Source organism: Microcaecilia unicolor, chromosome 2 (genome assembly GCF_901765095.1).
Source record: "Microcaecilia unicolor chromosome 2, aMicUni1.1, whole genome shotgun sequence".
NCBI lineage: Eukaryota > Metazoa > Chordata > Amphibia > Gymnophiona > Siphonopidae > Microcaecilia > Microcaecilia unicolor.
This window is the reverse complement of record NC_044032.1, coordinates 374,174,957-374,199,871: the sequence shown is the minus strand read 5'-3', so window position 1 is coordinate 374,199,871 and position 24,915 is coordinate 374,174,957. Positions and strand designations below refer to the sequence as shown.

The window sequence follows — 24,915 nt, the reverse complement described above, 5'->3', positions numbered from 1 at the left end:
GCCTACCCTCAGCTCCGTCGACAGCCCCCTTCTGTCTGCCACCGGGCCCCCTGCATTTAAAAAAAAAATCCCTAAATCGGCAGTGAAGCGCCAACGAGCAGCGTCTCACCTCTTTGTCAAATAGGAAATTACATCAGACGAGGGTGGGACACAATGAGGGAAGGCCCGATGTGATCTGCCGCTTTCAGACAGACGCGAGGCGCTGCCAATTAGAGATTTTTTTTAATGCAGGGGGCCTGGTTGCAGACAGAAGGGGGCTGTCGGACTGCGGCGCCAGCGGCCTGGGAGCAGAAGGAGAGAGGCCCGGGGAATTTTGACCCCCTGCTCCCCCCCTTGGCGGCCCTGGAAAGGTGACCCAGGAAGTAACACAGATGAGCTCTGTCACATCTTCTTGGAAGAGTAATAACTGGATGTAGTCCCTGTTGAATGCCTTACGTGGGCCTGAACCAGACAGCTTTCACTGAAACCAGTATGCACCATCAGGTACCAAGCCCCAATTAGTCCCCACCGCCTTTTGAATTGGAAGTTGCAAAACTGAGCAACAGCAACACCTGGGGTTTGTGGTAGAAAAAGAATCACAGATGCATTTCTGTAGAATTTGGGTTCAGAGAACTATCTGGAATAAAGAGCATACATCCACTTCTCGGGAAGCAACTGCCAGCCACTGAATGGACACTCCTCCAAACAAAGCATGGAACTAACAGCCAGCCAGCCAATTCAAATGAAGACAGACCTACCAAAGGTCAAATAGGTTATGGATACAAGCCTAGGTACTGAGACAAAAAGTGCCCAGAATCAAGCCTTAGTGAAGTGGACGTGGTACCTCCAGGAGGGAATACCCTTGCAAGCTAAAGCGCCATCAAAGTTACAAGAAGAGATGGCTCCAGTAGTAACCTGTGCTGAAACAGAGACTTTGCCACAAGGACCTGTGGCAATCAAGGCCTTTCCACACATAGTGGCCCCATCATTTGAAGGATTAACTGCAAGCTGCAAGTTGGATCACTAGCAACTCAGCAACAACTACCAAAAAAAGGTTGAATGTGGTTATCTTAAACCTCTCAACCAGCAGAGGGAGCAGTCTTCTGCCAGCAAATGATGGTCATCCAGCACACAGTATTGGAAGACATAAGTCATCTACACTGATAAAGGTCTAGCGCAATGGCTTCCAGACTGAAAATCCAAAAGGTGTTAAGAGGCATGACAAATCCCGTTGGGGTGGACGAGAATCATGGGACTCTACTTGGCAACTGGGAGGCAAGGAACTAATGTCACAGAGCATGAAAATGCCCACATCCCACTGACCACCTTCTCAGTCTTGGCCAGCCATCAACCTAATCAGCTGACAGAAGTGTGTCAAGTGAAAGCATCTCCAGCAGATGAGATGGATTTACACGTAATATGCACAAGAGCTCATGTGAGAGCTGATCATATAGGAGAAGAGAAGGTCTGTCAGTGGGTCATACAATACGGCGTGTCCATCATCATCAGAGCATGCACCAGAGAAGAAGCAGTACAAGAGTGTAAACTCTGTGCAACAATAAAGAGGTGGTCAATTACTCCTGAACTAAGTAGCCACACCCTACAAAGCACACAAGCAGCAGAAATCTGGCGGACAGACTATATTGGCCCTCTGCCAGAAAACAACAAGAAGCCATGTGATACAACAGCCATGGAGCCACACTCTTGATCAATAGCAATGTTTTCTGTGATCACATGTGGCCAGAAAAGCACCGTTGAAGCCCTGACAAAGCTAACCATGACATATGAAGCACCATGAGAAGTCCACTCTCCCATGAGAAGACACTTCACTGAACAGGCCACACAACAATGAGCTGCTGATCTTAGGATCACTTAAGATCTTCTACACTGCCTGCCAACCAAGGACAGCAGAACTGATTGCATAAGCAAACTCAGCAAGGAAGGTCTATGCCAGACCATGCCCGCACATATTCTGATAGACAGTGGTGAAACAGTCCCACAAGTGGTTGTCAATTGTCCACTGGGGGAGACATACCATAATTTAAAAATATGGGTTTACTGTCCTCAGAACTTTAAATCCATGCTCTGGAGATAGAAATAATGCCTGGTTGTGGCATCGGATCAACTCTCCTAGAAAGTAAGGAAGGGTTAGGCCATGTTGTTAGAGAAACCACACTAGCCCAGAAGCAGGAAGGGAAAGTGCCACACAACACCAGTGCTTACACTTTTCTGATAAGGGATGGACAGACAGACATGTACCACATCACAAGAGTGGTACAAGACACTTTGGGGTGGGCTATGCAAGTGTTCACTTTGAGGCAAGACAAGCCTTTTGTATACTGGAAATCTTATGTGTAGTTACAATGAGAATTTCTGAAGCCAGGAAAAGGGAAATACTTATGTCAGTGGTTCCCAAACCTGGTCCTGGAGGCACGCCAGCCTGTCAGGTTTTCAAAACCTGACTGGATGGGGTGCCTCCAGAACCAGGTTTAGGAATCACTGATTTATGTGATAATATGTAATGGTCCAGATATTGCTGGCCTATTCTTACACACAGGTTGTCAATCACCTGTGGAAAATGAAAAATGGTACTCCTGCTGGAATTCTACACGACTGCAAAGCGCAGACTTTATGCAGAATTCCCCAATCGCGCAGAATTCAACATTTCTGCGCAGAATCTGCACTCTCCCCCCGCCTGCTGCCATCTGGCCACCTGACCACAGCATGCACTGGTGGCCTTGTGGCATCTTCAGGGACAGGAAAGAACCCCACTTTTTCCTGCCCCACTGCTGTCGTTCTTTTTTTTTGTTTGTTACATTTGTACACCGCACTTTCTCACTCATGGCAGGCTCAATGCGGCGGGCAATGGAGGGTTAAGTGACTTGCCCAGAGTCACAAGGAGCTGCCTGTGCCAGCAATCGAACTCAGTTCCTCAGTTCCCCAGGACCAAAGTCCACCACCCTAACCACTAGGCCACTCCTCCACTCCACTCTTTTGCTGCTGCTGAGCTTTTTCAAAATGGCTGCCTAGATTCCATGTGTTAATCTCGTGAGACTACTGCTTGAAGCCTCGGTGACCACTTAGAAAAAGCACAGCACCAGTGAGAAAGCAGTGGCAGCAGGGCAGGAAAGAGTGGGATTCTTTCCTGCCCCGAAGAGGTTCTCCTGTTGCAGCTCTTCCTCTTCCTCCTACCTCACTGGTGAGTGTAGCTAAAGGGAAGGAGGGAGGGGTTTGTAAAAAAAGGGGGGATGCTGTGGGTGGCTGTAAAAAATAAAGAGATGCTGTGTGTGGGAGGGGGCTGCAAAAAAGGGGGATGTTATGAGGGAGGGAGGGAGGGAGGGAGGGGGCTGCAAAAATAGGGGGATACTATGGGGATGGAGGGAGCTGCAAAAAAGGGGATTTGTGTGGGGGAGGGAGGGTCTATAAAAAGGGGGGATGCTGTGGGGGAGGGGCTGTAAAAAAGGAGGATTCTGTGGGGCTGTAAAAAAAAAGATGCTGTAGGTGAAAGGGGCTGCAAAAAAAAGGGGATGCTATGTGTGGGTGCAGAGAGGGATAGGGAGCTGCAAAAAAGGGGGATGCTATGTGGGTGCAGGGATGGGGCTCGAAAAAAATATGGATGGTGTGTGGGTGCAGGGAGCTGGGGCTGTAAAAAGGTGGATGCTATAGGTGCTGGGAAAAATATGGATAGTATCTGTGTATAGGGAGAGGGGCTGTAATATTGGTTAAATTATACCAAATAAACTTGCAGAATTGTCAAATTTTGTGCCCAGAATTTTGCAGAATTTGCAAATTTTGTGAACATAATTTTGCAGAAATTGCAAACTTTATGCACCAAAGTTTGAAATTTTTTGCACAGAATTTTGATTTTTTTTTTTTTTTTGTGTGCAGAATTCCAGCAGGAGTAAAATGTGTTGCAAGCATGAAGTTTCAAGCATCTGATAGTCAGTATTTTGACAACCTGGGCTGACACTGACAACAGCCTAAACCAGCTACTTTAAGCTGCTGCAGAAGAACTCAACTGAACTGACTGTTGAGTGTGTTAGCAGAGTTTCAATGTCCAGTGGGAATGACGTTCTATGCAAGACCAGTATCCTGAACTGAACTAAAGACTGAAACTGTTACTTTTCACACAGCAATGTACTGATGTCATATTTGGTGAAAAAGAGCACCTGAATATTACTCATGTATTATTAGTCCCGATGTAATAGAGTAAATGCCTAACAAAACTGATTGTTAGTGATTTTGGATTGCTATATTTGTAGAAGCAGATATAGAAATGAATTGTAAACAGAGTAAAATGCTGATGCTGACATTATAGATATGATAATCTATGTAACACAAATATGATACACGTACACAAAGATGCTATATGTAACCACATATTCTATAGATATATGTATACTGTAGGTATTCAAAAGTAGAAATTATTTAGCTTAAAATGTTGTATTAGTCACTACAATACACATAGAAGTTTTATTTAGGGCTTTTAGCACACGCTAACCGTGTAGACGCCCATAAGAATGGGCATCTACACGGTTAGCAAAACGCTAGCGTGTCTTTGTAAACAGGGCCCTTAGATTAGAGAAATAACAGAATTGTTTAGCCTTGGATTTTGTATTAGCCAAGTCCTAGTTATCCTACTTATGTTATATATGCTTATGATAAGTGCATTATGGGGGGGGGGGGGGGGGATCTTATAGTAAGTGGCAGTAATCCCAACACGGGCTTACCTCTCGCAAAACCAGAAGTACTGCCAGGCTACCGCAGCAGCCTGGTGGTAGATTTGATCCCCAGCGTGCTGCCTAGTTACTTCCGGATTAGCGCAGGAGCCCTTACCATCACCTCAATTGGTGGCGGTAAGTGTTCCCCCTGAAATGGCCATGCAGCAAGTGCTTCACTTGGTGCATGGCCAAAAAAACAACAACCAGCCTTTTACCCACTGTGGTAAAAAGGGGCCTCAGTGAGCATCAAAACAGGTGCTGATGCCAGCGCAGGCCTTTTAACCGCAACTTAGTAAAAGGACCCCTAAATGTTGTATTCTCGAGAGGTGAGGAGATGCAGTATGCAAACAGTATGGTTTTGCTACTGGGAATCATGTATCTCAGGCCTACCTGATTACCAGAAACACTGTCTTTTTAAACTGGGAACACTTTTCTATTGAAATTTCCAGGTAAATGTATTGTATTGCTAAGTACAGGTCCATTAAGTATGCTTTCCTTTACCGTTTCAATTATCTAGTTTTTTGGCTGCTAATAAGAAGGTTGGCTAAGTTTTAAATGGACTATTATAAGAACTAGAACAATCCTTGGCATAATGAATTGGGTTTTTTTTTTGAGTATTGTCTGCAGTCACCTACTTAGTTTCCTTATTATTTATTTAAGCTATTTCCTTTGTCTAAGTGAAGAGCCTCATTCCCCCAATATTGTGGACGTTAGAGTTGAAATCCTTTGATCCAGAGTTTCTGGTATTTCTTTCTTCTTTATTGTCATGTATGGGTTAATCACTTTCTGTACAAGCAGTGTATGCTTTGTGAATTTATGTTTGTATTCATAAATTGTACAGCAGTTAAAAAAAACACAACATATTTTTGTTCTGAATAAAAGATTTCTAAGCGGTTGCCAAGGCATGTTTCTTTTTCCCCTTCCCTGCATAGTTTTCTCAACTGTGCCTGGAGCAAAAGACACAAAAAGGTACAGCCAGATGGGACATCTCTGGTTCTCAGTTTAACGCTGGATACATTTTTTAAATACTTCTGCATTTTTCTGATTAGAGAAATAAGATCTTGCTTAAGGGGACTCCATCTTAGCATGCCTACAGTAGGAACTCCAATAGAACTTTTACTTAGGACTTTTGCTGAACTATCATTGTGGCAATGCCAGTGCAAGGCCTGCCTTGTGAAGCAAAAAGGACATCTGTGACCTGTGTTGCTCCTGAATTCCATGAGAGCAGGACAGAAAGCTGAGGAACCCATGTCTGTCTTCTGTAACCTCATCTGAATCCTATGATTCTCTGCAGTGATTATCTCCTACCTGCTTATCTAAGTGTCTGCTTAGGAATAACTGGCTGCACCTGCATGGTATCACCAACTGCTAATGAAAAACTAAGTACTATTACATACTGATTATTTGCTCTTTGCGTAAGAACCATGCAAAAAATCATGAGCTGGGGTTCTATTTAGGTCTCTGTAGATCCCAGCAGTGTTAAATAGCAGCCAAGTGTGTTAGAGCACTAAAGATCTCAATGAGAGGACGGGGCAGTGTTTGAAAGGCTTAAGGTTTACCCCAACCCCACCCCCAGCTTGGGTCCCAACCCCAGCATCTCCCCTTCCCTTCGCTATGATTCAAACATTTAGCAGCAACCACCATGTGTCCCCCATGGCACCCAGGATCTCTTTTCTTCCTATCTTTCAGTCTATGTGTCTCCATCATCTTTATCCTTCCTTCCCCTCCCCCATGATCTCCAGCATCTCTCGCCTTCCTTCCACCTCCCCCCTTCTCCTGTGAGATGTCCAATGTCTTGCTTCCCTTCCCCTAGGGTAGCAACATTACAATCAGTTCCAGCTCCCTCTGAAATTCCTGACCAGCTGCACTGTATTTTCTGTAATGCTGACTTTGCCTATTCGCTGCCCTAGAGGAAGGGAATAGAGAGGTAAGAAGCTAAACACTTCATGGATGAGGGGTATAAATGTTAGAGGCAGCATAACCTGTAAGACCTATAGAAAAAAGGGGCAAAGAAGCTCAGACATACTGATGCAGCATAAAATAAAAAACAAATTTAACAGCAGCAACAACAAAATACAGGGGGAAATGAACACAAAAATGGGTATATCTGGGCAGACACTAGAGGAGAGAGGGGAACAGCTCAATTCCAGAAGTCTAGTAAAATGAAGAAAAGAATGGAAGGCCATCGGGATGCAATCTTTCTCTAGAGCTACAAGGTGCGATATGATGCAGATACAACATTTCTACATCAGAGTTCTCAGGCAGAGATGCCTCAAGGAGTGAGGAAAGCTAATAGTGAAGTATGGATGAGGTATAAGTGACCTGCTCTCCAGAACATTCCTCTTAAAAAAAAAAAAAAAACTTTTGCCTTACCTTAAATTCTATAGTACTTATCAATATGTGAATATTGCTTGGGTGGTACAAGTTTCCACATATCTTTCAGAGGGTCACATGCAAGTCAGAGTGTGTGTGGTGTGATAGGGTGAGTATGTGTGAGATATAAGTTTTAATAACCAGAAACAAAGAGAGGGTTACAGTTGATTCAAAATGCAGGTACATCTTGACATGCATCAAATGCATTATGGGCTATTACAAGTCCTCTAAAAGAGCTGCTTTTCTGATAGTGGCTATCTGGCAAACCCAAATAGTTGCAAACTATTTGCCTCCTCAAGAGCATATGACGTATGTGTGGTGTGTGTGTGGTGGGGGGGGGGGGGGGGGGGGGTTGTAGGGGATGTGAAGATAAATAGTTCTCCCTTAGTCATTTATGAGCTAGCTCAGTGTTTCCCAAGTCCGGTCCTGGCGTATCCCTTGCCAGTCAGGTTTTCAGGGATATCCACAATGAATATCTATGAAAGAGATTTGCCTATAATGGAGGCAGTCTGTGCAAATCAATTTCATGCATATGCATTGTGGATATCCTGAAAACCTGACCGGCAAGGGGTACTCCAGGACCGGACTTGGGGAAACACTGAACTAGTTTTATGAGTCTATAAAATTGCTTATTTTACAAAGGCAACAAAGACACCCATCTACCTTTACAAAATCAGTTTCTGCAGTAATCTCCAGTAGTGCAGGAATTCCTATGCATAAACCATGTAAAAGTATGTATGCCCTTGTCGATATGTGTTTTTGTATCCATATAAGTAGACATGCTACTTTATAGTCTCTACAGGGGTAATTCTAAGAGTGGTTACATCTGTTTAGGCTCCCTGATACCGTACATAATCCGGCACCAGCACACCTTATTTTATTTATTTATTTATCACATTATACCCCGCATTTCCACATGTTTGCAGGCTCAATGTGGCTTACAATGGACCGAAAAGGCTATCGCCTGTCCAGTAGTTATACAAATACTATAGACTGGGTAGTCAGAGTGGATAGAAAGAACAAGGTATAACGGGGAAAAAGGGTAAGTAAGAGAGTCCAAAATAGTCCATTTATATGCTGGTTTGAAGGACTTTGGGTTTTATGTTGGGGCCTGGGGGGTAGGCCTTCTGGAATAGGCTGGTCTTGAGTAATTTCCTAAAGTTGACTACTACTACTACTATTTAGCATTTCTATAGCGCTACAAGGCATACGCAGCGCTGCACAAACATAGTTGAGATGGTTTTGAGTAGTTTTGACAGCTTTTGGCAGTGCATTCCATAGTTGGGTGCTGATAAAGGAAAAGGGTGAAGCATAAGTGGATTTATATTTGAGGCCGTTACAGATAGGATAATGGCGATTTAGGAATGAACGGAATGTGCTTGATGCATTCCTTGCTGGAAGATTGATTAGGGTGTTCTGTGCCTTACATTTCTGTGCCCCAGTTACACCAACCATAAACTTAAAATGCGGCAAAGGTGTGCATCACTTACTGTATTCTGTAAGTAGAAAACATTAGTGGCAGCAGTGCTCATGGGAGGGGCACAAAGATGCAGTGCCAGTTATAAAATTAACTTTCTAGTGCAAGCATGCTTTACAATGGAAACTGCTTTACTCCCTTACAGTTTGAGGGGCAGACGGCAGAGAGGAAGGTCACTGAAATAGCAAGAGTTTATAGAATACATGTCCATTTTGTTTCCAAACTGCTCTCCCCACCACTCTACTTATCATCATTCAATATTATCCATATGAATGATCAACACCAAGAAAGCTATCCTCTTTCTGCGTTTACTGGAACTAATATTCTCAGTTTATTCCATAAACTGACATATATTACTTTGGATTCGTCAAGCAGCAATCAGTGGCGATCCTACGTCGGCTGACACCCGGAGCGGATCGCCGCTGCGCACCTCCCCGGGTGCAGCACGGAACACCCTCCCCCCCCGGGTGAATCAACCCCCCCCCCTTCGGCGCATGAACTCCCCCCCCCTCAGCGCATCAGCACCCCCCCTGGCGAATCAACCCTCCCCCTTCCGGCGCATGAACTTCCCCCCTTGGAGCATCAACACCCCCCCCTAGCAAATCAACCCCCCCCCCGGGTGCCTTCTTGGCTGCTGGGGGGGGGGGCTGCGGCGCGTTGTCTCCGTTGGCCCTGCTCCCTCTGCTCCGGAACAAGAAGTAACCTGTTCCGGGGCAGAAAGAGAGCACAGGGGAACCACGGAGATGACAGGCACGCAGCACGCCCCCAGCAGCATGCAGCAGCGTGCACCCGGGGCGGACCGCCCCCACTTGGTACGCCACTGGCAGCAATACTGCTAAAGGACTACAACTTTGTGAGCCAACATAGATGACTGATTATGACTCAAGGCGCCAGATAGACGACTCCGTTAAATATATGTGAAACTGATAAATGTACTCAATATTCCAACAGCTCCGACACTACTGGCCTTTCATACCTGTATAGGTTTGGTTTCTGAAACAAGGCTTCTGTACATTATCCTACATAATCAATAAATCTGTACTTAAGATAGAAACATTTCAAATAGGAGTGACCATACTGATATATCCATAAAGTGCATATCTTCTAAATCATAATCAGTTGTTTATTGGTTGGCAAACAAGTTTCACTTTTTACAACAAATATTAGTAATGAGGTCATTCAACTTCTGAGACCATACAAATGGATCATAAGTTAAAAAAATTTAAAAAACAAAAAAAAAAAACCCAAAACAGAACCAAAACCTCTGAATCTGCGCTACTCATTGACTCCCAGAAAGCCTGCATGACTTCAAATCCTGGCAAAATAAATACATTTACTGTTAGGAAAATAATGAACAGAGCATTTATTTTCATCACTTCAAAATATTTTTTTTTAATTCTTAATATAAAGTAAGTCAATTTGTTTAACCACTGCAGTACAAGTGCCTAGTGCTTGACCAGAAAGAACCATGAACATCTTGTTTAACTCCTACAGCATATGGTCTTTCACATGCAGAAGCCCCACTATTTCTATCAAGACCACTTGGCTTCTAGAAACCGTACCTATTGCCTGGTGAGGGACTGTTTGCCAAATACAATTCTTAGTATATCAGTTGTGCACTGCAAAGAGAAAATTTATCCTGGTCTATTTTGCAAAAAATTCTGTTGGCAATACATTGACTGGATCAAAAATATACAGTGAGAAAACAAAATTCATTTATCGGTTTTCTTTCTCTTCCCACCCCACCCACCCCCCCCCCAAAAAAAAAAAAACAATTTGTGTTCACATTACTATAAAATGATTATCATTATAAAGTGATAGTTTTGCCCAGTGAACTCTTAAGGAAAAAAAAGGCAAAAATAAAAAGGGGCTTATGAAAACCTTGCTCCTACTGGTAGACAAAACTTGCAAGACCAGCACAACAGAAAAAAAGTTATTTTTTTTCTTTTTTCCACTACATTAACAGGGACGCAAGTTCTGGAGGAACAGAAAGCATACTATATGTGCAATGCTAGTATCTGTACATTACATATAAATTGTTCAAATTTTTTTTCTGCCATTAGTTTTGTTTTTGATTGATAATCCGTTAATACAGCAAAAACATAAAATATGCATTGAGCATGTATTTCTAAAAATTCCCTTCCATTTTATTAGATTGTTGTGTGTTTGTTTCTGATTGATTTTGTTTTGACTTTCCCCAACAACTGATCGTGCTGCAGGGTTCAGCCAAAGTGCAAGTGACCAAAAAGGCCAGGATGGGATGCAAAGTCACGGAAACCGGTTTTGCTTTTGTGCAGGACTCTGACCCCCAATGCTCCAACGTTACCACTGTTCAAAATTAACATCATCCTTGAAATCGGGTCTTTGAAAAGTAACGGAGCATCAAGAGCTTTTTTTTTTGTTTGTTTTAAATTAACAAACACAGCATAATTAAAGAAGGCCACAAACAGTGTCATTTTCTCTACATCCTTTATCATTAACATAATGAAGTCTATCTAGGGGTGGGCAAGGAAGGGACATTACACCAGTATCTCTTCCTTTGGGCTGGCCTAAAAATTCCAATATAAAAAGTTTGACAATCCTTAGAACAGCATGAAGATTTAGGTGTACAGACGATATTACCACTGTTTATACAGTATTAAATTGGAATAGTAAAGCAAGTGTTAGAGAGTTTGCTTGCTTTTTTAATAATTTGTTGTTGAATTTTTTTTTGTGTAATCTTCTATAGGCTTGTAACCAAGTGCGCAGGTCCTTTTGAGTTTTCTTCAGTTGGTGTTTCATCTTTATTTGGTGGTACTATAAAGCCATCGCTGCTGCCTCGGCCTAGCTGGTAGTAGGTGTGTAGCTGATGGACATGATTTCTGGAACCCAAGTTGGCATGCTTTTGTAGTAGACATCATCGGCATCACTGCTTTTGGCTGCTGGGAGATCAGTTTGGGTGCTGGTAGTAATGCTTTCTGTGATCGGCATACCAGCAAGGGCTGGCATACTGGTGTAAAGAGAATCCCTGTTGGGTGATTGGAGTTCTTCTGTGTGCTCGTTGGTCAATAAGGGAAAAAAAGCTCTCACTGTTATCTTGTGGAATCCGTCGCCTGGTGTAGTGGTGAGGCTGGTGGTCTCCGTTGAATAGACACGTGGTGGCAGCAAAGGGGCATCAGACTCCTCGTGTATTAGTTCCAGACCCAGGCTTTCATCATGATTAAAAGAGGTGGCATCATCCAGGACAATTGCGGCATCCTCATTCCCACTACCAATGTTGTTCACAAGTTTGTTCATCAGGTTTCTGTTCTGCTCATTGAACGCTCGTGGTTGTTCAGGTAGGAAGGAATATAATTAGATGTGAGTTCCTTCAGAATCTTTTTCTCTAGGGCAGTCTCGGTGTGGTTGTAGCCACGATCAATAATTTGACACAGTCACTCAGGTATTCGCCGCTGGCCAGGCTGTAGCTGTTCCCATGGTTACCATTCAGTGGTAGAGTATCCATGACACTTGTATCCCTGGCACTGTTCAGAAGCCCTCTGAAAACATTACACAAGAACAGTATGATTTTTTTTAAAAACAATAATCTTTCATAATGCTCACACACAGAATTATAACCTTCTTCTTTGTAGGCCGTATGCATTGCAAGAGACTTCATAGTTGAAAATTAGTCTCAAAACAAATTTTAAAAAAAGAAAAGAAAAGGTTTGCATACAATGCTTGAAATAGACATAAGAACTCCAGAATTTATTTTTAAAATTTATCACCCATCATTACTCCATGTTAAGACAGGGTACATGATCTGTTTGTTACCTAATGATTCTCTATAGCCTGCTCAAACACCGCTATTATATGCAGTAAAGTATTTGTTACTCAACGTATGCTAATCTGGACATTTCTTCTTACAATTCCTGAGCTTAACTAGAATTCAGTAAATATATTTCAAAGCACTGTTCTTGACAGCTGGTCTTAGTGTCTCATTGCTGGGGGAAGACATGCAGGTGCCTTATCTCTGCATTCAATTGCACAAGTGTAATTTATAAAATTAATTAGAACATTTGCAAAATACAAGCAAAATTGGATACCCATAATTTTTAGTATTTGAATACAGGATTTACTTGTAATGCAAGGACTAAAGAATTTTTTTCAGTTATATAATAATATGCATCCATGTATTTTAATATTTCTCCATGGAAGTTAAAATCAATTATACGGTGTCATGCAATGCAAAAAAACCCCAAGCAACTCCCCCCCCCCCCCCCCCCCCCCCCTCCACTTGCACAGTATTAAAGAATTTAAGTTCTGGAGATCAGTAGGGTTTGGGAAACTGTTGAAATACAGGTTTCCATAAACCTTTGTTATCACCATCATAACTCCCACAAGCCAGGAAAGTAGTTGGCTAGCTTTCCTGTGAACATTAAAATCCCCGAAAAGGGCACAGGAATGAGAAACTAGGAGAGCTGCCATGTATTGCCCAGTTAAGAATTCAAAAGCTGATGAAAAGGTCCAGTATTCACAGATAACATTGAACCTTGCAGGAGTGGATTTAGGGAAACTGTCAGGAAAGATTAATGGGCTTTCACTTCTATGAGACTTTAGTACACTGCTTGTCTTTGAAAAAAAAAAACCCGTGGTCTACTCTAAGCCTGTAACAACTGTGACATCCCTCCAGTATTTCCAACTCATCAGCTGATGGTTTCTTTGACTGAACGAAATGCCTTGAATAAACAATTCTTACTCAAAGGCTATTCATGTATATTATCAAACTCTGTACAGCCAGCTCTGAAAGCAGGTGGTTGAAATTCCAGGAAAAGGACTGAATAACAAAGCAGCCACCACAAACATGGAATAAAATCACTTATTTTCATGTTAGGCAGTCTCAATAAACAATCATAATGTCTGGAGAAAATAAAGATTTAAGATTGCGTGGGATGGAGTGAATGATGCTGATGGATGGCTGTGGATGGGTGATTTTGTTCATCGAGCCTCTGCATTTGTAAAGCATGGTCAATGCAGGGCTGCATGAAAATTAAAGGGGTGGAGTGTATTGAATAGAGGATAGATTTTGTAATGAAAAAAAACATGACTTGGGAACAATGGAAAGTTATGAAAGTATGATGAAAATAAGGATTTCTTATGCCATTAAAACTCAAAGAATTATGGCAACTTGTGACACGAAAGACTTAAGACAAAAAAAAAGCATCTAATCTTAATTAGCAATGTTCTTATATTTACATATATATTCTTTTAGCAAATATATATGTATGTATCTGTTGTTTCCGATTTTAAACTAATGAAATGAACTGTTTTAATCACTAAACTAGTGAAAGCAAACTCAGCTCCTGCAGTGCCCCAAACAGATCTGGTTTTAGGGAGATCCACAAGAAATATTTCTGAGATTTGAGTGCAATGGCTCTCACTTACACTTCATTTAGACATTTTGAAGATCCTGAAAACAAGACCTGTTTGAGACACAGATGGACAGGTGTTTGCTATCACCAGACTACAGCTTCCATATGCGATGCAATAAAAGTGAACTAAAAAAAATTACATTTGATATGCAATGTTTAGCTTTACTCCCATACTTGTCTCTCTGTAGGGCTCTAAACGACAGCATGAAGAAAAGGAAAGAAAAACAACAAAGTAAGCTTACAGCGACAGTAGAGAAAACATGAGTAAAAAAGCAAATTGATGATATGCAGGAAAAAGGTTAACAAAACCATTTCTGTAGCACACATATATGAAATGCTATCATATGATTCTTTCACAGGAGGGAACAAAAAAGTCAGATTTTCTAGGATACAGCAGTGCATAAACCACATATTTACCCATTCTTCGTTGAACCTTTTCAGGAGCAGTTTGATACCTGTGCCCACATTTTTCTCCACATAGATGTCTCATGGATTTTAAAAGCAGAAACAAGCACAAACTTCCACTTGGAAAATTACAAGCTACATTTATACCTGTTGTCGGGTGCATAGATATCCTGGATTACGTGACATGCAGATGCTCAAATTCTCATAAAGCACAGGTGTAATAGCACAGCCCTTTCCATCAACACCTTTAGAACTGCCTTCAGGAACACCTCTTCACACCGTGGTTAAAGCATATATGTGTACAGGCTATAAAGGCAGGCAATTCTGTAACAGAACAATTCTATCGGTAAAGCACTTCCTTCCCCATGAATATCCCTACAGGATGAAACTGTTGTCCATGGCACGCAGTCTAGTGTATTGTGCTTGAGTATTTCATGATTTTCACACCCTCTGCATTGCCGATACACCTGAACCATTTTGACCCCTGAGGAAGTCTTGGTGCCGAAACACGGCCCATGTAAGGTCTTTTGGCGAATAAACTTTTGGACGCTCTTACTCCTTGTTTACTTTGGTTATTTGGAATTTTTCTCCCCACCTCCTATATTTAGGGTAGTTCATCCACAGCACAAAACCAGTCAGTGAGGTTTTTAATACCTTGTGGGGACAATTTACTAAGCTCTGTTGGCTGTTTAAAGTGGGAACTGCCACATGCATAAGGGGGATAGAATGTTTAGGGGTTAAGATTCACAGTTTAGAAGCAGGTCAACACTCTTCATTAACTGTTGATGCAACAGGTAACACAGATCAGTTAACAACCACCTGAAGAGGTGTAGCTACCTGTACTTAGGGGCCCTTTAACAAAGAGGCGGTAGGGCTACCATGCACCAAATAGACACTACCGCCCGGATAGCACGCCCACCCAGTGCTAATTACTTAGTTGGTGCATGCCGTTTCCCGTGGTAGAAAATATTTTTCTATTTTCTACCACGGGGGTGTTCACAGTGGTAATCGGCAAGCGCCCACATTAGCTGTAGTGCTGCTTGAGTACAGCTCATGTAGCGCATGAGGCCTAACCGCTAGGTCAACGGGTGGCGGTAAGGGCTCAGGCAGTAAATAGCCGGGCGCTACTTTAATTTTAGCATCTGGCCATTTACTGCCTCATTAAAAAAAGCCTTTTTCCCCAGCCACGACAAAAAATGGCCCAGCACGTGCCAAAACCACGCACCCACACTACCGCAGGCCACTTTTTACTGTGGCTTAGTAAAAGGACCCCTTAAATTGGTAGTGAATTTCCTAGGCATAAAGGGCAATTCTATAACTGGGTGTCCACATTTATATGTCCCTTGCATACATAAATATACAGAATACTAGCACTTATGATCCCTTACCCATGAAAGTGCCAGCACGGCGCTACACACTATTCGGTAATGGTACACATTATATGGCATAGCACATAAATGCAAGGGAAGCATACACATGGGTGAAGTGTGGGCAGGATATAGGCGTGTTTCCCCACTTAAACACGTAACTTACAGATTATTGTCAGCTACCTGCATCCGTGTTACATTTATCTGACCACCATTATGCTAGGCCTATGGGCAGTGTAGCTGCAGATGCATAAGTGTTAAGACATGCCAATACCAGGTTACGCTGGTATTCTATAACAGAATCTGGCCCAGGTGCCATTATAGAATAGGCTTTCACCTCACAACATCGGGATGCCTAATGGAGGTGCTCAATTACAGAACTGCCTTCATAAAAGATAATGCTACAGAGATGCTCACATTTACGTGCCTAATCTCCTTGATTCTATAAAAGTTGCAAAAATGTGTGTGTGCAAACTTTGGTGCACCCCCCCCCCCCCCCAATTTGTGCATGCAATTTAATAGAATAACAAGCCAATCAGTGCCAATAATTGGCTTTTTCAACAAGCAATTATTGCCACTATTTAGATTTAATTAAGAATTACGCACCTAAAATTTTACGTATGGCCCAAAAATGGGGGAATGGAAATGGGAGGGTCATAGGCATTTCGAGGCAGATCAGGGGCTCCATGTGTAAATTTAGGTGCGGACATTTGCACCACATTTCGTTGGTGGTGCAAATGGTGGTGCCTAGATTTATATGTGACCTTTCTGCTTAAGTGTTAATTCCATAAACCGCGCTGAACTTTAGGTGTGGATTATAGAATATGACTTAAGCTTTTTTTTGGCACTGACTTCTTAAGTGAAATTTACAGAACTCACCCTAATATCCCTGAGATTCTATATATGGCGCCTTAATTTCTGCACGGAAATCGAAGTGTATTCTATAACAATGTGCGTAACTTAATTGGTTAAGTAGCTAATAAGCACTGTTAATTGGCTGTTACCATTGGCATTAAGATTTACACACACAGCTCAATATGCATATTCTATAAAGTGGTGCACCTAAATTCTAAGTCGCATAATTGAAAAGGGGGCATGGCCATGGATAGGGCATTGGCATTTCTAAAATCTGTGCGCATTGTTATAGAATACACCCACTCTGTGCCTAATTTAGGCATCAGGATTTATGCCAAGTAAACCATGGCATAAATGACTGTGACTACATTTGTTCAAATATGAACCAGACTACAAATTGAAAGAGAAATATGAGACTAACTTTGAAGACTTATGGATCAAATACCCACTGTATAAATTTAAAAAAAAGGAAAAAAAAATTAAGTGAAGGAGAGGTTCTCAGAGTGCTAACTCACCCAGACTCATACACTCAAAATGAACCTAATATGGTCCAGTGTTCAAGGGGATAAAATGCTAAGCATTATTTATTTAGATTTTGTTCACACCTTTTTCAGTAGTAGCTCAAGGTGAGTTATATTCAGGTACACTGGATATTCTGCAATGGAGGATTAAGTGACTTGGCCAAGATCACAAGGAGCAGCAGTGGGATTTGAACCGGCCACCTCTGGTTTGCAAGACCAGTGCTCTAACCACTAGGCCACTCCTCCACTCCAGTAGAATGCATCCTATGTGTGCATTTTAGAGATTAATTCTCCTCTTCTCCAAGGGTTAATCTTGTCTCCATGTGAGCAAACAATTGTTGTTATTTTCTCATCTCCTTATGAACAACATATCTTATTTTCGCTTAAACAACAACTTCCCTTGAAAATATATCTCAAAAGTGTGTCTTGTAAATGTATGTTAATATCTTCAATTGTCTAGAGTGCACTTAACATATATCAAAAAACTCATGAATGCACTCTTGCTATACACTCTGTGAGAAATTGCACAATACTGATATATATCATATACTTTATAAACTAGCCTCAATAGCCCAGGGAACCATTAATTAGGACTCCACTGAATTGGCCTGTATCATGGGCTCCTCCTCCTTTCCGAAAAAACATCCACAAGTAACAAAAAACTCCCTACATAAGGAAGAAAAAGATCTTGTGAATAAAAAACGGATGGAGGGGTGTTTTAATGATCTACTTCAAATATCAATGTGACTATAGGTGCATTATATCACAGAGAGTATTAAATGGAAGTAAAGAAAAAGTATGTATAATCACTTCGCAATCCTCTTAAGGCTATATACTGAAGCGATATTCAAACAGAGAACCTTCATTCATTCGTTCATTGCTTGATTAGAATCTTTTTTTCAATGTTGAAATAAACCACTTATCTTAAAGCCTGGGAATATTGTCACTTCTATCCATCAGAGACAATCCATCCAAAGTAATTGTAACCGGTTCTCAACTCTAGTTTAAATCCTTCAGTCCCATATAGTTCCGGTTGCGAGGTGAAATATTTAAACGTGGGAGCTGCTAGAACAGTAAAATCTGCTCAGCCATGATGTCTTCTTAATTTTCTCGACAGCAAGGGACCCCACTGTTTCGCGTTCTTCGTCAGGAGAAATATCCAAAAACAATCATATGGTATACATTCCTAACCTGTGAAAATAACTCTGAAACTATACTTAATAGTCTCTCTAAACATTGGAAACACTTTCAAGATAAAAAAGGTGCACTTATCCCAGTGACCTTGGGTGTGTGCACCACACCCCGCAAGCATGAAATTATCTCAGCATTCTTTTCAGCACCTCACAGCAGGGGCGTAGCCAGACTTCCATGGGAGGGGGGTCCAGAGCTCGAGGGGAGGGGGCACATTCTCTAAAATGCACACATAGGATACATTCATACGTGTTTCCCCCGAAAATAAGACACTGTCTTATATTTATTTTTTCCTCCCCAAAAATGCGCTAGGTCTTATTTTCGGGGGGATGTCTTATTTTCTGGGAAACATTGGTTGCCCCCCCCCCACCCGAGGTCACCTGCCCCCCCCCCCCCCCCCGTCGCTCCCGGAACTAACCTGAAGCTCCTTTCACCTTCGCAAGTTCGGATTCGGAGCAGCAAGCAACAGCAGGGCAGACCTCTCCTTCCTTCTGTGCCCCGCCCTCGCCTGACGTTATGTTACGTCAGGCAAGGGCGGGACACGGAAGGAAGGAGAGGTCTGCCTTGCTGCTGCTCCAATCCGAACTTGCAAAGGTGAAAGGAGCTTCAGATTAGTTCCGGGAGCGACGGGGGGGGGGGGGGGGGCCAGGCGACCTCGGGTGGCTCTCGGCGGCCCTGCTTAAAAAAAAGTTTGGTAGGTCTTACTTTTGGGGGGATGTCTTATATTTTAAATTTGCAGGAAAACCCCGGTAGGTCTTATTTTTGGGGTAGGTCCTATTTTCGGGGAAACACGGTAGCATTTGTGAATTAAGTGAGAATAAGAGAGGGATTTTATCCCCTTGAGAACTGTGAACATTGGAACATATTAGGTTCATTTTGAGTGTATGAGTAGATAACTTTGAAGCCTAAATCATTTATTATTTTGATGTTTCTTCTTTATTGGTTGGGAGCACTGTTTTGTTTGCTCACAATACATACATACATACATATACAAAAAATGCAGAGAAGTTCAATGATTGAGAAACTTGTCCACCCTTAGGAGCAGATATTACCTTTGAGTGCTGCTCCGTCTGTGTGAGTTAACACTCTGAGAACCTCTCCTTCAATTATTTTTTTTCCTTTTTTTTTTAAATTTATATAGTGGGTATTTGATCCATAAGTCTTCACAGTTAGTCTTCTCATATTTCTCTTTCAATTTGTACTCTAGCTCGTATCTGAATACTGTAACCTCTACCAGAGGGATAGTTGGGAATTATATTGAGCAGTTGTGACTACATTTGGTCACGTGGAGAGGTGCTCAGCGTTATTCTATATACCATGTGGAAATTTAAGTCTATTCTATAAAATTTAGGTGTACTTTACAGAATACACCTAGGCATATTTTTTCTCTGCAGATTTTTCAGGTGCCATAAATAGAATCTAGGCGCCTATGTGTATAAATGTCTACAATACTAGCATATATGCACATATGTGTGTGTGTGTATGTACATATATATATACCAGTAATCCAGTTATGCCTATGCCTATCCCCTAAACGGACAGATAAATATGATGGTGCGTAGTTTAAAGGTGAGTGCACATGGGCACAGTACACATTAATGGGGGGGGGGGGGGGGGGTGTCAATATTCAGCAAGCATCAGTGAACGTTTTGCTGACGGTAGCTGGCATTATTTCAGGATATTCAATGCTAGACCATGTCCGAGCTTCGGCATTGAATTTCTAGTTTTTGCGGAGTCGGTTAACAAATAGCCAGCTAAGTTGATATTCTGCACTTAACTGGTCATGGGTTATTGTATAAAGATAAGACTGTGCTTTATGTAGTCCCTTTTATGAAGTTACTCTGGCCAGTTAAGTGCTGAATATTGGCATTTAAACGGCCAAATGCTGACTCCGCTCCTAGAAAGTCCCCAAAATACACGAGTTTCACTTAGGTGCTAACTGCTAATGTTCAGCAGCAATAACTGGTTAGGTGCTGCTGAAAATTAGCTGATAGTCATGAACAAGCAATTTAGCCGGTCAGCGGCCGTTTCTGGCCAGTTAGATTGTTTTGAATATCCACCAGAACAATTTTAGAATACAGTAAGTTACGTGCATGTCTCTGGAATCTAGGATCACATTTACACCAGCTAAGATAACCCTAGAGACACCCATAGGAATATAATGGTGTCTCTATCATTACTACACACTAATTTTTAGCACGTGCTAAAAAGTTAGCGCGCCTACAGCATGGCTTAGTAAACAGGGCCCTTACAGAATAAGCAAGATAGAGATACTAATGATTTCTTAACTTTTTTAGATTTGTTGGGATTCATTTATTCTCCTGTACACAGTTCCCATGAGAAAGGTCATCTTCTATATATTTTGGCAATGACCCAGTCAGATGGTTCTTGATGTAATTTAAATTTTAATATTTGTTCCAGGCTTCCCTAGTCAGATCATTTTTAATGGATTTTACAGTGATGTGGCAAGATGCTATCGACCCTAAAAGAACCAAACAAAAAATGGTAGTGCAGACTAGAGGAAAATTAGATTCTTCAGTATTTTGGGGAAAAAAATCTGATACTTCAGGAGATAATTGCTTACCTCAAGATTTATTTGAAAATTGGAATTCACATCTTTACTATTCTGAATGAGATAGTCCCCATCAAGATAAAATCCAAAATGACTCGAAAAACAGAGAAATGGCTTGATCTTGAATTAATAGCTATTTAAAAAGAATGCAGAATGAAAGAGCAGGCATGGAGGAAATCCCTTACTCTGGAATCTAGAAGTATGGAGAACCTCGCCTTATATAAGCATAGTATTGCTAGTAAAATGTAAGAATTTTATTCTAAATTAATTAATTCCCCTCTTACTGATACTCACAAGTCGATCAATTTAGTAAAAAGTTTGACTAATATAAATTATATTATGTTACCTCTTAACGCCAACACACCATCAGTGGAAACACTAACTTTACACTTTAAAAATACAGTAGCCAAAATTAAAAATCAATTTTCTAAGGGAAAAGATATAGAACAGGTTATGTCTTGTAACATCATTGAAATTCCTGGAGCTCGCATCTCGGACTGCTTTATGCCCATGACAGAGTTTCACGCAAAATCACTGTTAACCAGATTTAACAAATCAGGCTGTAGTTTGAACTTGTGTCTATCATATTTAATTAAATATAGAAGTATTAATATGCATCATATGCTTACTATTTGGCTAAACGATTGTTTAGCAGCAGGAGTATTTCCTTCCTGTTACAATGAGATAGTATTGATTCCTAGTCCATAAAATTTAAATAAAGATCTGTTGGATGCTGCGAATTACTATCCAGTTGCTTCAATTCCATTATTTGTAAAAATAATGGAAGGATATGTTGTCAAACTCCTTGACAAATACCTTTTTGATTATAACATTCTACATTCATCTCAGTCTGGATTTCGTAAATCTTACAATACAGAGTCCATGATTGGGGCTCTGGTGGCATGTGGTAAAGCCCTATTGGCTCAGGGTCATAGTGTTGTGGTTATCCAATTTGATTTATTATATGCCTTCAATCTAGTAGATCACAATATTTTATTTACTAGATTGAGCAACTGTTCTATTTTGGTTTAAGAATTTTTTTAACCTCACGTAATTACGAAGGTCAGAAGGAAGGAGGATTGTCATCAAACTGAAACCCTGGGTGCAGACTACTCCAAGGCTCCACCTTGTCTCCTTGACTAATGTCTTACTTCAACTTACAGGAAGACTTCTAGAACAACTTGACATTCTTATGTTATATATGCGGATGATATCACTCTTTTATTTCCAATATCACAAGACTGGCCTGATACTCTGAAATCCATCACAAAGTGTGTACAGATGATTGAGCTATAGGCTCTATGCAATTATCTTAAACTTAATCGTGATAAAACCAAATTTCTTTGGCTAAGTCCTCCCATCGTTGGATTTCCTCAGGGCTTTAAAATAGCCTCAGATTCATATTTGTTTGTATCTTGTTCCAAAATTTTAGAGGTTGAAGTAGATGGTTTGTTATCCTTTTCTCAACATGTCCAAACTCTTGCTCGTAAGTCTATTTATTTAGTTTAAAAAATGAGAACTATTCATAAATTTTTTCATGGCGCAAATTTCAGATTGCTGGTCCAAGCTTTAGTTCTGTCTAGAATAGACTATTATTTATTTTATTATTTATTGCATTTGTATCCCACATTTTCCCACCTATTTGCAGGCTCAATGTGGCTTACATAGTTTTATTAGCATTGTCGTTCCAGGATATCAGATACATTTAGTAATGTGCAGAGATTAAATAAGGGATTAAAGAAGGGAGTAATTAGGGTAGGTACAGAATACTTGACTAAATAAACTTTTTTAGGTCTCTTTGGTGAAAATTCACTCATTTCCAGCTACACCATCTTTCATACATTCAGTAATGCAACTCCTTGCTCCTTATGATGCTTTATCAAAATCTCTTAGTTATTCTGTAGCTCTTTCCTCCTGATATAGGTGAAATGGTCCTTTGTGGTAGATTTTAGCCTATAGATCGCTCTCTCTCTCTTTGCTGGGTGGAAACAGTTTCTATGCTTTTATCCCAGTGGTGTTTGTTAACTCTCTGTGAGCTATAAGCTTGTTTTGTGAACAGTTAAAAAAATAAGACCTGAATGGGTGAATTATCCCCCGACACTTGATATGGCTGGCACTCACCAGTTCCACTGCTTTCAGCTTTAAATCCTTTCCCCAATAAGGGCTTACAAGTAGACAACAGCTTCAAATGTTGAACTCTCTGACTAAAGTTTAGGATCCAGTGTCTGTGTGACCAGACCTTCTGCCTTTGTGCACACTGTGCCTTAGAGGGATAGTTGTGGAGCACACTGACCTCTCTCAATACTTCAGCAAGTGTGGAAAACACTTAGCTTTGTTCCTTCTGGTTCTAAGGGCCAGCTAATTAACAGACTGACAGACCTTGTACTTTTATTCCTACATATTTTTTAGATCCTTTAGGCTTAGAGCCCAAGCTCTGGTGGGCCCCTCTAAGGCATGAAGAAAAAGCTCCTCCCTTAACTTAGGAATTTATATTTCCTTCTAAATGCTTATATTCAAATCCTATTGGATCAGACTCTCTGAACAGATCCCCTATTGTTATACTTTGGCATCTTTTTTCTAGAACAGGGGTCCAAGAATATTCTGGCAGTTTGCTATATTTATTTTGCTTCTTAAAAATAGTCATTTTCTCATATTTTTTGTGTGTGCAGTTAATTTACTTTGTTCTAATTGTAATTTCTAAAGCTGAATTGGTCTCCCTTCCTTCATTGCCAATATGATTTCCTTACCCTTTTGCTCCTTTCATTCCCAGAGAAAGGAAACTACATCAATGGGGATTAGGAAGGGGTCTAATGGATGGGGAAAGAGTATCTCAAAGAAAAGGGTCTCAAACAGAAATGGCAAAGGAATTGGAGAGGGAAGAAAGAGTGGAGCCAATCCAATCACACCCTACAGTTTCTCTGCCTCCCTCACTCATACTCTATACTCATAAGACTCCCTGCATAGGGGCGGTCTTTAAGTACATAAGTGTTACCATACTGGGAAAGACCGAAGGCCCATCGAGCTCAGCATCCTGTTTCCAATAGTGGCCAATCCAGGTTACAAGTACCTGGCAAGATCCCAAAACAGTATAATACATGTTATGCTGCTTATCCTAGAAATACAAACCAGTAGACACGATCTCCGGAGTATCTACTTGACCTACAGATATTGGTTAATATCCTGTTTATATTAATATGCTCTTAATATTATAATATCATATATGTTGGATGCTCGAGTATGCTGCTAAAGAAAGTTCAATTGATTCACAATGTGGCAGCCCAACTGATGTTCTCAGCCTCTAAGTTTGATTTCATTACCCTGTTACTTGTTGACTTGCATTGACTTCCAGTCAAGGCTAGGTCCCAATTCAAGCTACGTACCATCAATTTTAAGATTTGTACTGGTTTGGACCCTTTTTATTTATTTGATTGGGCCATTCTTCTTCACAAAAGCTCTATAAGTAAAACCAGAAACCAGGCATCGACAATATGGAATTCTCTGCCAGCATATATTCAAACTATTACAGATTATATGACTTTTCATAACTATCTGAAAACTTGGCTTTTTAAGAAGCACCTCTCATAGATAGCAAAAACAGAAAAAATAGCTATGTAATTCTTGGATGTTTCAGGTCAGATTCTATTTAAGTTGCCTAAAAAATCAGCGCTTTAAACATTTCTGGCCTAGCGTATTCTATAAGTGGCACCTAGAATTAGGTGCGGTATACAGAATACACATTTGATATCCCTAAAACTATGCACCTCCATTTATACCAATGAAAACATGGCGTAAATCCCTGTGTGTACATTTACACGCACTGGGCCATATTCTATACCTCTGGGTGTAAATTTTGGAATACCCATGAAGCATCCATTTCCCGTCCCATAACCACTCCCACTTTGAACTGCACACCTTAGAATTTAAGCGCAGTTCATTACAGAACATGCTTAGTGAGTTGTGCGTGTAAATTCTAATTATTGTCAATTAGTGCTCATTATTGCTTGTTAGGTGCTACTGATTAGCTTGTTAAGCCAATTAAGTTACTTGTATTGTTATGGAATGCA

General features: G+C 41.0%; 1 protein-coding gene across 1 annotated transcript in view; it reads right to left on the bottom strand.

Annotated features, from left to right (window-relative positions):
* Positions 1 to 10,289: 10,289 nt before the first annotated feature.
* The window catches only part of ADGRL3 (adhesion G protein-coupled receptor L3), a 1,077,673-nt gene continuing 1,063,047 nt past the window's right edge, over positions 10,290 to 24,915 (bottom strand). The window contains 7 exon segments of the mRNA XM_030194565.1: positions 10,290 to 11,424; positions 11,427 to 11,610; positions 11,612 to 11,667; positions 11,670 to 11,846; positions 11,849 to 11,959; positions 11,962 to 12,068; positions 14,081 to 14,132. Of these exon segments, the coding sequence (XP_030050425.1) occupies positions 11,273 to 11,424; positions 11,427 to 11,610; positions 11,612 to 11,667; positions 11,670 to 11,846; positions 11,849 to 11,959; positions 11,962 to 12,068; positions 14,081 to 14,132 (839 nt within the window). The 3' untranslated portion in view covers positions 10,290 to 11,272.